The 13,568-nt window shown below is 37.7% G+C and overlaps 1 protein-coding gene across 1 annotated transcript in view; it reads left to right on the top strand.

The window, feature by feature from the left end:
* The window catches only part of LOC107554291 (uncharacterized), a 1,440-nt gene extending 901 nt beyond the window's left edge, over nucleotides 1–539 (top strand). Inside the window, exon 2 of the mRNA XM_016236773.1 lies at nucleotides 6–539. Within this exon, the coding sequence (XP_016092259.1) occupies nucleotides 6–539 (534 nt within the window). The remainder of the gene's footprint in view (nucleotides 1–5) is intronic.
* Nucleotides 540–13,568: the final 13,029 nt, after the last annotated feature.

The raw sequence follows: 13,568 nt of genomic DNA, 5'->3' as shown, positions 1-13,568 counted from the left end.
GGCAGGAGGCAAATAATCAGAGTCCATTAGAGAGTCGATGTAAGATCCACTTCCTCAGGCAGGGGGAACCCGCAATGCATACCAGTAAGAGACCACCCGCCAAGCTATTAACACCAGGGGCGGGGTGGAAGATGGAAGTAGACCTGGGAAGGCAGCTCCAGTTCCCACAGGAGATATGCAGCACCACATTAAGACCAGACGTGGTGCTGTGGTCTGCAGCTGTGAAGTCAGTGATACTGATCGAGCTGATAGTGCCATGGGAGGAGGGACTGGAAGCTGCCTATGAGAGAAAGAAGGCGAAGTATGCAGACTTGGTTGCGGAGTGCAGAGAAAGTGGATGGAGTGTGAGGCTGTACCTGGTGGAGGTGGGAGCTAGAGGCTTTGTGGGCAGATCAATATCATGCCTGCTCAAGGACCTGGGACTATGGGGAGCCACACTGAGCAGATCCACCAAAGAACTCTCTGAGGAAGCGGAGAAAGCAAGCCACTGGCTCTGGCTGAAGCGACGAGACAAGGCTTGGGGAGTAACATCAAATTAGCTTTTGCTGCAGGGGGTGTCAGGGAGACGTCCCTGTTCACTGCCCCGCCACCAGGAAACGTTCTGGGTTAAGGGGCGAAATGTCAATGAGCGGTCGACCCCAGCTGAAGACCCTGCAGAAAACCATGTGGTATGCGGTCAGGTTTAGGCCTGCCTCAGGGAAGAGGACGCCCCTGCCATGCATAGTCCACCATAGGCACCGTAGGAGGTGCGACAGGCCTAAGGTTCAGCAGAAAGACCACCTCGCTGTAATGAATAATAAAATCTTTATTAATGTTATGCTGCTGCAGAGCAAGAAGACTAGCTTCTGCTAAATGCTCGGATCACAAAATTTAAAGTAAACATGCTGCTGCTAGAGAGAGGAAGAGCTCCCATAGCAGATCTAGACATGTGGTGCTGGGGAGGTGGTGGGCTAAGATGAGGACATGCATAGCGCGCAGATATAGTATTCATTGAATATGTCCTGGTTATATAAGTAAACTGTAATGAGTATGTGAATCTGATTGGCTGGGAACACTGAAGTGAATGAACCAACTAGAATGCAAGTAGAGTTTCATGGCTGAACTATTCATATTTTGAAAAAGTAAATGGCGCAAATTATTCTTTTAAAATTCAATGAAATTTCTGTGAATAATGCTTTTCACAACACATTTATGTTTAAAAGCAGCTTACAGCAAATGTTTGTTTCAATGTCACAATTAAGTGATCAATGTATCAATATACTTAATATCTATATGGCAGTAAAATACAGCTACAAATTATGAATGACAATGAATGTGTTGGGCAAAAAGTACAACTTGTGCTCGTAATGATGACAATACAGGGATAGTATTACAATATAAAGATAATATTTAACAGTTTTGAATGTTGATCTAAAGTTATCTGACGTCTTTGCTATTGTTGGTGTTGCCCGAAATCTCCGCAAAGGGTGGATCTAAACTGGAGCTGGCACAAAGCCTTCAAGTGTTCAGTAACCAAAAATATTAAAGTCTGACATGTCTCATACACACATAGGCCAAACCGATGGGTGCTCTGAGGACACAGACATAATTGTGTCCTCAGCACATGTCCGTGTCTGGCTTCAGATGTGAAATGATGTAATGATTTATACACACTTTGGTTGGTGGTGAGTAGATGAGACAGGAGTGTGTGTGTGTGTGTGTGTGTGTGTGTGGTGGGGGTGGGGGGTGTGGTTGACAGCCTGAATCACCTCATCATGTTCTGTAAGGGCTTCATACACAGGTAACAGGAAGTGACTGAGACAGGGGGAGGATGGAGAATCATCCTGTAAAAGCCCTTGAGAAAATCTCTCTCTCTCGGTTGCCGCAACGTAGAAGCTATCTCTCACCCACGCACTCTTGTGGAGCTCTAAGCATCTGGGGACTTATTTGCATTTTTTCAATCGAATCTGAATATCTCTTATTACAATCTATATTCACAGGCCCTGCTGGTACTTCTATTCTGCAATGGCTTTCCTGGTGTGTTTTTTCATTAATAGAGTGTGACAGAGGGGGCTGGGTGTTCACTAATGGATCTGAGAGGTGATCAGATATCAGGCACAACACGTGAAGGGCAAAAAGAGCATAATTAAGGAAAACATCTTGCCTTAGAAAGAAACTCCAGTCAAAAAGGAGCATTCTGCCTTTGTTCTGCAATCCTGAGTGATCTTTTGACAGAAATTGCCGTGTTTCTTTCTCTACAATTCCAGTAATTGGTTGTGTACCAATCTTTGAACTTAAGCATTGGACCTTATCATGTAAAACCCCCGATTTCCATATAAGTCGCAAGTAAGTGTTTGATGAAATTTACTTCTAAAATGGAAATCTGAGCTTGGAAGACAAAAAGATGAGGCAGCTGTCAAATGTTGTGCAACATAAGATTAATATCTCAAACTCAAAATCATTTAATAGCCTTTATGCTTCCGGAGTAAAGAGCAGTATTAAATTGCAGGGTCTTGACAGCTGATTCCGCACCGGCTCTGTACTGTCATGGCGACCTCGCAGGATACTCTCTGTTCCTGTTTTGTGACTCAGTTGGACACTCTATTCACATTACGTTTATGGCAGGTTACGTAATAGTCATGTTAACAAGGAGATGGAAGGGATATTGTTTATAAAACGCAGGGCTTTCTGCAAAGAGCTCAGATCAACACACACACAGATTACTCTCACACAAAGTCTGCCTGTTAGTCTGTCTGGAATTAAATTCACCTCTGGACCCAGGATCAAAGGTGAATTATTACAACACTTGAGAGCTTCATAATCCAGGCACCAAGAGAAACAGAACTCCACTGAAGCTGAATGAAGCATTAGGATGTTGTACCGATCTGTTAGACCGTGCATGCCAGGCTTTGGGTTTATTTTGAACCCTTTAAAGCTGGTGTTTTATTTTTATGCCATGCTATGATCACAATTGTAGACATAAATATTGAAACAACTGAAAAGAACAGGGAAAATATAATAATTAAGAGCAGAATTAATTAAAACATTAACATTTTTAAGTAGAAAGACAGAAATATTTTTCTTATCAAAAGTACAGCACTCCAATATTCTGTTTTATTTACAAATTCGAAAAATAATGTTTTACAGTGCTGGAATGTAAATAAGAGTGATGCTACCAACTACCAATATTTACAGGAAAATATTTAGTTAAATGATGTTATCCATCACTATGTGGATTTCCAATTTTGACATCTTGCATTTGGTGCATCTTGCGCCTATCAAAACAACGCCTCACGGACGTGAACAATAAAAAGAGAAGGACAAACAGAAACTGATTAAAAAGCTTTTAAAAGAAAAAAATATGTATCACAAATTAAAACTCCAAGAAAGTGTTGCAAAAGAATTTCCTCTAAAAAGAAACAAACCAACAAATAGAAAAGTATCACAATTCTTGGCATATTTATAATATGCATTGTTTTTGCAATTAAATACAGCTTTTGCAACTGTGTCATCATTTTGAGTACACTGATATTCTCATCGTTTTTGTGCCAGATAAAACTCCTCTGAAGGTAATTTACATAATCTGAAAGTTATATTTTCAAAATGATATTGCTTCCTTAAATAGCTGCAGTGCAGTTAGCTTTGTTGCATTAGCAGCTTGTAATGGTTTTTAAATTATTAGTATCAGCTTGGAAAACCACATTTTCAAAGAAGCTTCCCCAGCACGATAAATACTGAATGTGACATTTTCACAGTCACTGTAGCAACCGTTCTGTTGCAAAACACTTACTCTGCACAAATGCTAATTACAAGTAATTTACTTTTTCCTGTTGTTTAACCTCAAGAACCTTAAAATAAAAAGGAGTGTTTAATAAATTATTTAAAAGCATTAAAGGGATAGTTCACCTTAAAATTGAAAATGTTACTTACCCTCATGTTGCTCCAAACCTGTATGAGTTTCTTTCTTATGCTGAACACAAAACATTTTATTTTAAAAAGAGTGCTGGTAATCGAACAATTGATGGTCCCCCTTGACTTCCATAGTATTTCTTTCCCTACTATGGAAGTCAATGGGGACCAACAACTGTTTAGTTCTTTAAAAAAAAATTAAAAATCTTCTTTTGTGTTTAACATAAGAAACACAGGTTTGAAATGAAATGAGAGTGAGTTAATGATGACATAATTTTCATTTTTAAGGTGAACTATTCCTTTAAAGTTTCACATGATTGACAAACTATTGTTCTCAGACATCAAGCAGTGTTTCAGTGCTCTGAACAGGTACGTCTGTAGTTTATACCTGTTTATTTTCCACCCTTGAGTTTCAGAGTGTCTGCAGAGTGCTGGTGTGGGCGTCCAGAGATGCGTGGGATGACTGGGGAGAAGAGACCAGACGCTGAAGCTGTCAGAGCTTAAACAGACGAGAAAGTGAAGCACTGCTCATCATGTACTGACTCACAGATCACTGAGGTAGCTTGGAACGATATGAGTGGGTCAGGAAACAATGATGTCTGAATCACCTCAGAAGAAGCAGTGGTAGAGAAAGCAAGAGAAGTGGATAAGGAGAAAAGACACCAGAGGAAAAACATAAGTGATAATTGAGACGCCAGGTGAATTTGCCCAGTCATTTTGAATTATTCATGCCTGAGTCAGAGTAAAAAAAGGCATTAGAGACACACACACATAGAGATGGAGAGACAGACTGCAGAATTAAAAAGAAAGAGAGCAAATAAATGAATGCCAGAGAGAATAAATGAGTATCAGGTTGTCTAACCTCACTCTGGGGATTCAGGCCAGAGCTTCCTGTAAATGTACTCAACACTGGGCATACAAATCCTTTCCTCATTACGGATCTTCTTTTAACTTTTCATCTCTTGTTGTGGGAAAAAACTTGTATTTCCGTTGTATTTAAGTCAAATGTTCAAACAAAGTGTGATGATGCAAAGCTTCTTTATTACAAGAAATCTAAAAGCCACCCTCAAGTGTTTTCAGAGATGCTCCAGAGCACAATATACTCAAAATAAGCTCAAAACACCCGCTTTTATAGCACACACAAAACAAAGAACTCAGCGTCCAAGGAACCAACTACTTATCAGCTAACCTTGAGGCTAAAAGACACTCCAGCAGAAAGAAAGTCTCCATCTACCATAAGAAATTAATGCAACTTTATAACAAGAGACATTATGACTGCTCCCATGGAAAAGAATGTAGTAATACTAAAATACAAAAAGTATGTTAAAAAAAAGAACACAAAGAATGCACAGTACTGCATGCGCAAACAAGAATATCCAACAGGATAATTACACAAGCATTCAAAAGTGAGAAAAGATACACACACAAACGAAGATGGTTTTGCAAACCCATTAAGATTCCCAAATCTTTCACTTTCCAGCAACAGAACTTCAAAGATGAGTCATTAGTCAAACATAATGATGAGAGTGTAACAATAAAGAGTTTAATTTTCAGATTTTTTTCGCTGGAATCAGCCTTAAAATAACTGCACAAGCACAGTGCTGTCACAGTTTGTACAGAATAATTTCTCTATCATAATGCTTTGTCCTTTGCCATTTTCATTCCAACTGTCTTTCTATCATTTGTATAGCCCTTGTATCACTACGACATCATTTGCTTCTGAAAAATCTCACTTAAAAATGGCTTTGCATCGTGCCAGGCTAATGCCGTTACATAATGCCCTCCAAATGTTTTAATTAATCCAAAAATAAAGCATAAATTGGGGGTGGTTGACATTCAGCAAATGGCGGATAGTTTTAGACTGTTTGAGAACATCCTACATCTATTAATAGCTGAGCACCATGGCGGTGTTTACAAGTGGCATTTAGTCATGCTTGTACTCGATTAGACAGATGTGAACTTCTCTTCTAAACCCACATTACAGCTAAGGCCCTGCACAATCGCGACAAATTACATCCGCACTCCCACGAACAATCTGATGCGCCGCGCTATTGTGAAGATTAATCTCCCTCGGTAATGCTGACCAGACTCGCAATAGTCTGGCTTTCCCGCCACTTTCACACTCTTCAATCCAGCTTGTGTCATGCTTGAGTGTGCGTGTTGTTAATGCTTTTAAACAAAGATGTTCTGTCTCCTTTTTTATCCCTAGCTTAGTGTTCTAGGGGGAGGGGGGAACTAAAGAACACATTTCTATTAAATGCCTGCCTCCATTCACCTTAATTTACATTCAAGCATTTGGCAGACGTTTTTAGCCAAAGTGACTTAGAGTGCATTCAAGGTATACATTTTAGCAATATGAGTGTTCCCTGAGAATCGAAACCGTGACCTTGGCATTGCTAGCGAAATGCATTACCAGCTATAGTAATACAAAGGATTTCAAGGAGATCCTGGTCACCAAATATGTACCCATCAATACCATTCACTCTTAATGGTTAATTAAAGTGATAAGAAATCACTAAAATAAATGAAGGCTGATGGGACAATGTAAAAACAGACTGTAGAGATTGACAAGTGACAGACACTACAAAGAATGAATGTTTTTGTTCGCTAGAATCAATTAAGAGAATAGATTCCCCTTGCAACTTACTCTAGCCAAGAACCACCAAACAGAAAGGAGACTGTCTGGATGATATGTAAAGCAACCGAACAGTTTGCTTTGTTGTTTGGTTTTTTTTCCATTTAGAAGATATCTAGCACAATGTCACGATTGTATCACGAAGTCTCAGTTGATTGTATCATCCATGTATTGTTAAAGGGATAGTATATGAAAATTAGCCCATGAATTATTAACCCTTAAAGCATCTTAGGTTTATATGACTTTCTTCTTTCAGACGAATACAATTGGAGTTGTCCTGGCTCTTCCAAGCTGTATAATGGCAGTGAATAGTAGTCGAGATTTTGAAATGGAAACATCCATCATAAAAAGAACTCCACAGAACTCTGGGGGGTTAATAAAGGCCTTCTGAAGTGAAGCAATGCATTTGTAAAAGATAAAATATCCATATTAAAACTTTATAAACCGTAATCTCTAGCTTCCACAAATGGTTGTACTTGCATTCACTAGAGAGTGGCTTTCCAGCGGATGACGTAGGACATAGGCATAGCTTAAGCTCCAGTGAGAATATGCTTGTCTCGCGAGAACCAAGAAGGTTCTTCACAGCGATCCAATAGAAGAACCATTTTTGTTTCCACAAAGAACCATTCAGTCAAAGGTTCTTTAAAGAACCATCTATTTCTTACCTTTTAATAAGCTGAAGAACATTCTTTCGCCACAAAGAAACTTTTGTGAAACAGAAAGGTTCTTCAGATGTTAAAGGTTCTTTATGGAACCATTAGGACAAACTTTTTCTTCTATAGCATTGTGAAGCACGTTTATTTTTAAGAGTGTACAGCAAAAGAAAACCATTCTCGTCTTGGCTTATATCGAAATCCACCAACATTTTTTCTTTATAAATCCTCATTTTGTACTTCTAATTTGTGACCGGTGTTTTGTTTTGCTCTATCCTCTGCGCTTCCGTGTTCGACACTTCTCACTAGAGCTTATGCTACACCTACGTCATCCACTGGGACGCCACTCTCTTGTGAACGACAGTTAGTGCGACAGTTAGCAGAAGCTGGAGATTACAGTTTATAAAGTTTTAATATGGATACTTTATCTTTTACAAATGCATTGCCTTTATTAATCCCCCAGAGTTGTGTGGAGTACTTTTTATGATGGATGTTTCCATTTTTTTTGTACTTCAAAATCTTGACCACCATTCACTGCCATTACAAAGCTTGGAAGAGGTAGGACATTTTAAAGTCATATACACCTTGGATGGCTTGAGAGTAGGGCTGGGCAATATGGCCAAAAAATTTTCATATCAGTCGATCTCGATAATTATCATGATAAATGTAAAATCTTTATTTCATTCCAGTATAAAGCCAGATTTTTGCTCCAAATTTCTAATTTTCCTTAACAAAATAAGTATCTTAATAGAAAAATGTATTTCTTTGTTTCAAATCAAGAAACAGGTTTGTGTTGCTTGATATTAATAATATTACTTTTTTGTCTCTTAGAAATACACATTTGATAGTAGAAGTAGCTTGAGTTAGGATGCAGCGGTAAATTCATGTTCATTATCAAAATCAGTAACATCTGTAAAAATTGTAGCAACCTAATTTTTATATGGTGACATTTAATTATTCAGATTGTTTGAATTTTATTCAAATTAACCACTGGCCTTCCATAGTAGCATACATTTGTGTCATGATAACAGTTAAAACCACAAATATGGCACCTCAGTACCATGGTAAAAATATAACTATATGGTTTTTAGGTATTTGTATGAAAACAGTAGTATAAATACATTTAGTATAAACACACAAACGCTAGCTTAATCACACAAACACTGTAATTATATTCCATTACTCCTTTAATACATTTAATTAATGTCTATGTTAATAATATAATAAAATTTGATACGAATACGCACATTTCTGACACAATACCACGGTGCAGTTAGACTGATCAGCAAGTAAACACATCTTCTCTAGTAAGCTAGCGCTGCTGCCGCTTGAACTTTGTGGCCAGTGGATAAACGGTCCATGTGGTGAGGTTCAAATGAGTAGAGCTGTTTCGTTCCGCTTCTGGCGCATAAACATTATATTGAATATTTATTGAACTCTTCATATTCTTTTATTGGTGAAAATTATATTGCGATAATTATCGTTATCGATTTATCACCCAGCCCTACTTGAGGGTGAGTAAATCATAGGGCAAACATAAGAGTTAGAATAGAAGAATGACTTCAAGTGAAACCTTAAGCTCAGCTCTTTCTGCTGAGGAAGAAACTGATTTATTGGGTGTCTAATTGAACCATTTCTACAGATGAGCAATAAATGTATCATAAAGTAACAGCTGTGTCATAATGCCCAATATAGCAAGTGTCTGTTTTGTCATCTGATGCTCTCTGATGACAAAGTACAGATATTTTTCAAAGACACTTTGATACTGATGATGAATTATGGGACAGCGGATGAGGGAGATGCTGCAAAACTTTCACTTGTTTCAATTGCAAATTGTTCTGTGATGACTAGAAATCTCTAAAACACTATGAAGCCTGCATGCATACACTTTAAGCCAAGCATGGCAGACTTAAATGACCTGGGGGCCACTGGCCAGCCACAACAAAAAGAGATGTTTTTATAACTATATACAGTTATTGACTCATCTCTCCTTCAAACCAAGCAGACTGCTCTGTATGTTTAGTGATGACGCCAAAGATTTTTATTTCCTTGAGAACTGCAATTTACTCTGTGAAGATAAGAGACAAGAAACATCAGAATTTGGCTTTGATGTATGGGCCAGATGTTATTTAAATATATAAGGACTAATTACACAGTAAACGATTAGAACATTTTATTTCAGATGGACAGGGAAAATAAAGCAATTGAAGTTTCTGTGCTGCCTGTCAAAACTAGAAACAAGACAGAATAATCTAATCAGCCAAAGACAAAACATAATAACTATGCCAACACAAAAATGGAAAGAAAGACTATTATTTGAATAAAGTTTAATATTAATTTTCACATATTCTAAGCATTGTTGAGCCAAATCAGTAGGCCATATAGTCCAAGAGACCTGATTTGCTCCTAAATCAAATGATTTTGTCCATTGAGGATTGATTCACTGTTTTTCTGTTTCGATTTCTGTTGTTTGCTTATGTTGATTTCATGATGACTTCAGGCCACCTCTTACTGTCTGCAAGTTGCCTATGAACTGGTAGTTTGAGAAACAGACCTGCTTTAAAGTGTACAGAATAACTCATCCAACATTTCTGTCTCACAGTCTTTGTTTCTTGCTTTCTTTTTTGTCTGGTATCTCTTGATCTGTTTGTCTGCCTCAGATGAGCTGCATTTGGGTACCTTAGATACCAAAACATCACAGAAGTGTTGAGTTACAACACAGCACTGTGTTATCACACCACCTTCTCCCCATTTTGCTCTCACACACACAAACAGTGACATTCAAAACACACACACATCTCCACCCACGGGATTTAACTGGTTCTTCCTCTCTTCTATCTCTATCAGTATTTTGCTGAGGCTGTTTGGAGGGGATAAAAGATTTCGCTCTCTAGATTCACCCTGATAACAGAGACATCATACACGCTAAAGAAGGCAAAGGGCTGAGCTATTTCCCCATCTATAAGTTTAAGAGTCAAATTTAACTTTTATACTTACTTTTTTCACTTCACTCTTTTCAACTCCAAGAAATTTAAATGGAGAGAGTCCAAAGATGTGAATGAAGAATTAGGATATGAAGATGCTGGTAAACCCAGAGCGTAACAATCTCACTAAAATTACCCTCGCCCTCCTTGCCCAATGTTGTTTGAGCCCTCTGAAAGATTACGTGTATCTTTAGTCAGATGCATTTACATAGATGCAATCAACTGAAACTGTTCACAAAAGTGTGGCCCAAATGGCCCATGTAATTAGCCCATTAGGTCAGCATTAGGTCAATGCATCATGGGCTCTCCATGGGAGAGTTCCTATCAGGTCATCATGAGGTTACACTATCAGTGGTTCTCCATGGGGTGTTATTGTATTGTTTATAGCACATTTGTTACCAAGTATAATGGTCTGGTTTCACAGACAGTACTTTGGGTTAAGATTGTTTGAAGGAAGATATGCTAACATTACTGCTGACTGCTACCTTCAATAAATTCTTCTCCCCACAAGAACTTTGGTCAGGCTTACTTATTTTATGTATTAGAGAAATCTAGTACATTGGCGAGCCACCCAAACTATTGCTCAGCCAAATACAGGAAAATCTAACACCCCTTACTCCAGAGACTTTAGATTTAAAGCATCTAATATAATTTTATCCACTTAGAACACCAGACATTTAGTAAAACCTGAGGTCACAGTTTAGTTGTTCCCCCGTGGTTATCATCTAGAAGTTACATTCAAGCAATAACGTAATAATAGCGGCATAATTACAAGATGACAGTAACATTAAAACATAATCCCAGAGGTTATGTTTTAAGTTCAGCCAGGGCCGCAGTTGGCAGTGCTTGGGTCCGGTACAAAATGGGTTCATCGGTTGAAAGTGTGATTGAAGACTGCAGAGTGAAGATTGTAACACTGTCTGCTTGACCTCTTACAAAACTGTTTTATCTTGCCATCAAATTATATAATCAAAACAGTTTTATTACTTATTTTATACAAGACAGTACTATTTAACATGACTAGATCAACTTCATCAACAAAAGTCATTCTTATTAATGCAGTAGGGATACTCAGTAAAGCTAATTGTTATGAATGTTGGAGCAAGACTCGGCCATGACTCAAAATTTGTGGATTTGTGTGGCTCTGCATTGGTAACCTTCCATTTCTCACAGTAAAAATATTAAATTTTTAGCCTATTTAATATTTTTATATTATTGTATCTATAATGTCTGTTGTACTATTAAAAAGCATGCAATACATCCCAAAGAAACAATTTATAGGGTGAAGATATTCACAGGGTGAAGATTGATTTAGATATTCTAAACTGACCCCCCCAAAAAAAGATTATAATCTGCTATCAGACTGGTATCAGTATAAGAAAATACTCAAGGCTGCGGTATCTGTATTGGACATGAAAAGTGTATTGTAAAAAAATTCAACTTTCGAAAATTTCTACTAACCAATGTAAAAAAGTAGCCTGAACAATACATTTTTAGTAGGAGAAGTCAGTTTAATTTTTTGTGTGAACTGAACAAAAATACTCTAAATATGTCGCTAGCAAAAGTTGTTTTGTTTACCTTACTTATATACTCAAGTATTTGTTCACAACATATCCAAATGTTCTCCCAACTTTTCAAATTGAGTCATCTGAACAAACAATTTTACTTGCAATATTGCACAAGTTCCCAGCATGCAATGCAGTTTGAAAACGTTTTATGTTAATTATTATTAAAATATTATCATTGTTTTAAATTTTACTGGCTGAATTTATGCTTCTGCTGCTGTTGTCACTGTCAGTTAGCCGTCATGTGGATCAGAGTTCATATTTTTACTGATTTAAAATTTGCTGATCCTCACCATGGCTGATAATCGTGTGCTGAGGTATTGTATGGGTGCATCTCATTGCAACTTGTTTAATACATTTGTCTATCAGCATAAATGTTTGCCTTTAGATTTAAGAGGCAAATACTACCCATATTCTGTAGATGGATTTGACAATAAACATAAATCTAAAAGAAAGAGGACTGTTAAAAAAGATTAGCATTGCTAAATGCTAAATAATCTTTGGTTGCTCTGACAGATCTTTTAACACTCAGTAGACTGACTTTTATTCATTAATTGAACTAAAGTTTTTAAACTGTTGGTAGCTGGTTGAGTTAACTTAACAAGTTGAGTGCGATAGTTAAGTCAATTTTTTTATTATTTTTTTACAGTGTGGTAGTGAGGCTCCCTGTACTGTAGCAATGATGGTATTTTGGTGGAAACTATATTAAAAGTACAAAATTTCTGTGAGGAACATTTTTGAAAGAATGCTAGTGCAGCATGATTGCGAAGTTAATCAGCATGCAACAGCGTTTCAGTCATTCATCACCTTGTGAGTGAATGACCACAAATTCATCATGAGTCTCTAATTAGAGGTCTGGGGGCCAAGGATTGAGAGAGATGTGGTCATGACAGACCTCCACCCATTCGAAAAACATTTGCTCTCCATATTTAAGTAATTTTTAAAGAGTACTATCAAATGTGATGGATGAATTTCAAATTGGTGTTCACAAATGCTCAGCTGAGACTTAAGCCACCATCAACTAAGGAGTCATGGAAAGAAAGAATGATGTACAAATCACACATGGACACGCATGAGTCGCTCACACATCCACACACATTTAATTGATATTAAAGCCAGTGAAGCACATTTAGGACTCAAGCCTAATTACAAGCTTGTCTGGGTAAACAGTAATAGCGAATGAAAAGCATATTGCCCCCCTGACCCAGAGGTCAAGCAAATTATAAATATTTCTCAAACTGGCAAAAAAAATACAAGAGTTATTTTGCATGCTTACATAATGGAAGAGGGGATTACGGAAGAATACCTCCTGTCATCTGTTTGGGCAATGATGAATAGAGTAGAGACAGAAAAAGAGAAGAGATGAGACAGACAGAAGGAGAGATAAGGTACTGGGAGAGACATAAAGACAGAACTGGGCCAGCTAGGTCGGGCTGAGCCAAGCAGACACATGGGGAAACAGGAGAGGAGGGTTGTCCGCGTTTGTCAGGGAGGTCAGGGAGACCTTTGTGGAAAGTAATTGCTTGGGAAAGCAGGAGAAGGTTAAACACACGCTCTGCCACGATAGAAACTACTCCTAAATCTACAAAATAAACCTAAAAAGATTCACTGTACTAGGACAGCTAGAATGGGAATAAACTAACCAAAAAAACACACAAAAAGGGGACGGATATTCTGGCTTGTCCTACAATAAAAGTGAATAGGAACAGGAGCTAAAAAACAAAAAAAATAGAAACCCCCCAAAACATCTTTCCGACAGTCTTTCAACAGTACAATGTATTCTAATTTCTAACAAAATGGTCCTCTAAATGAAAATGTGCAATCAAATAATCACATACTTTAC

This window comes from Sinocyclocheilus grahami, unplaced genomic scaffold, assembly GCF_001515645.1.
Source record: "Sinocyclocheilus grahami isolate Dianchi unplaced genomic scaffold, SAMN03320097.WGS_v1.1 scaffold497.1, whole genome shotgun sequence".
NCBI classification, from domain to species: domain Eukaryota; kingdom Metazoa; phylum Chordata; class Actinopteri; order Cypriniformes; family Cyprinidae; genus Sinocyclocheilus; species Sinocyclocheilus grahami.
Note: the sequence above shows the minus strand (reverse complement) of the source record. Positions and strands in the feature narration are given on the sequence as shown.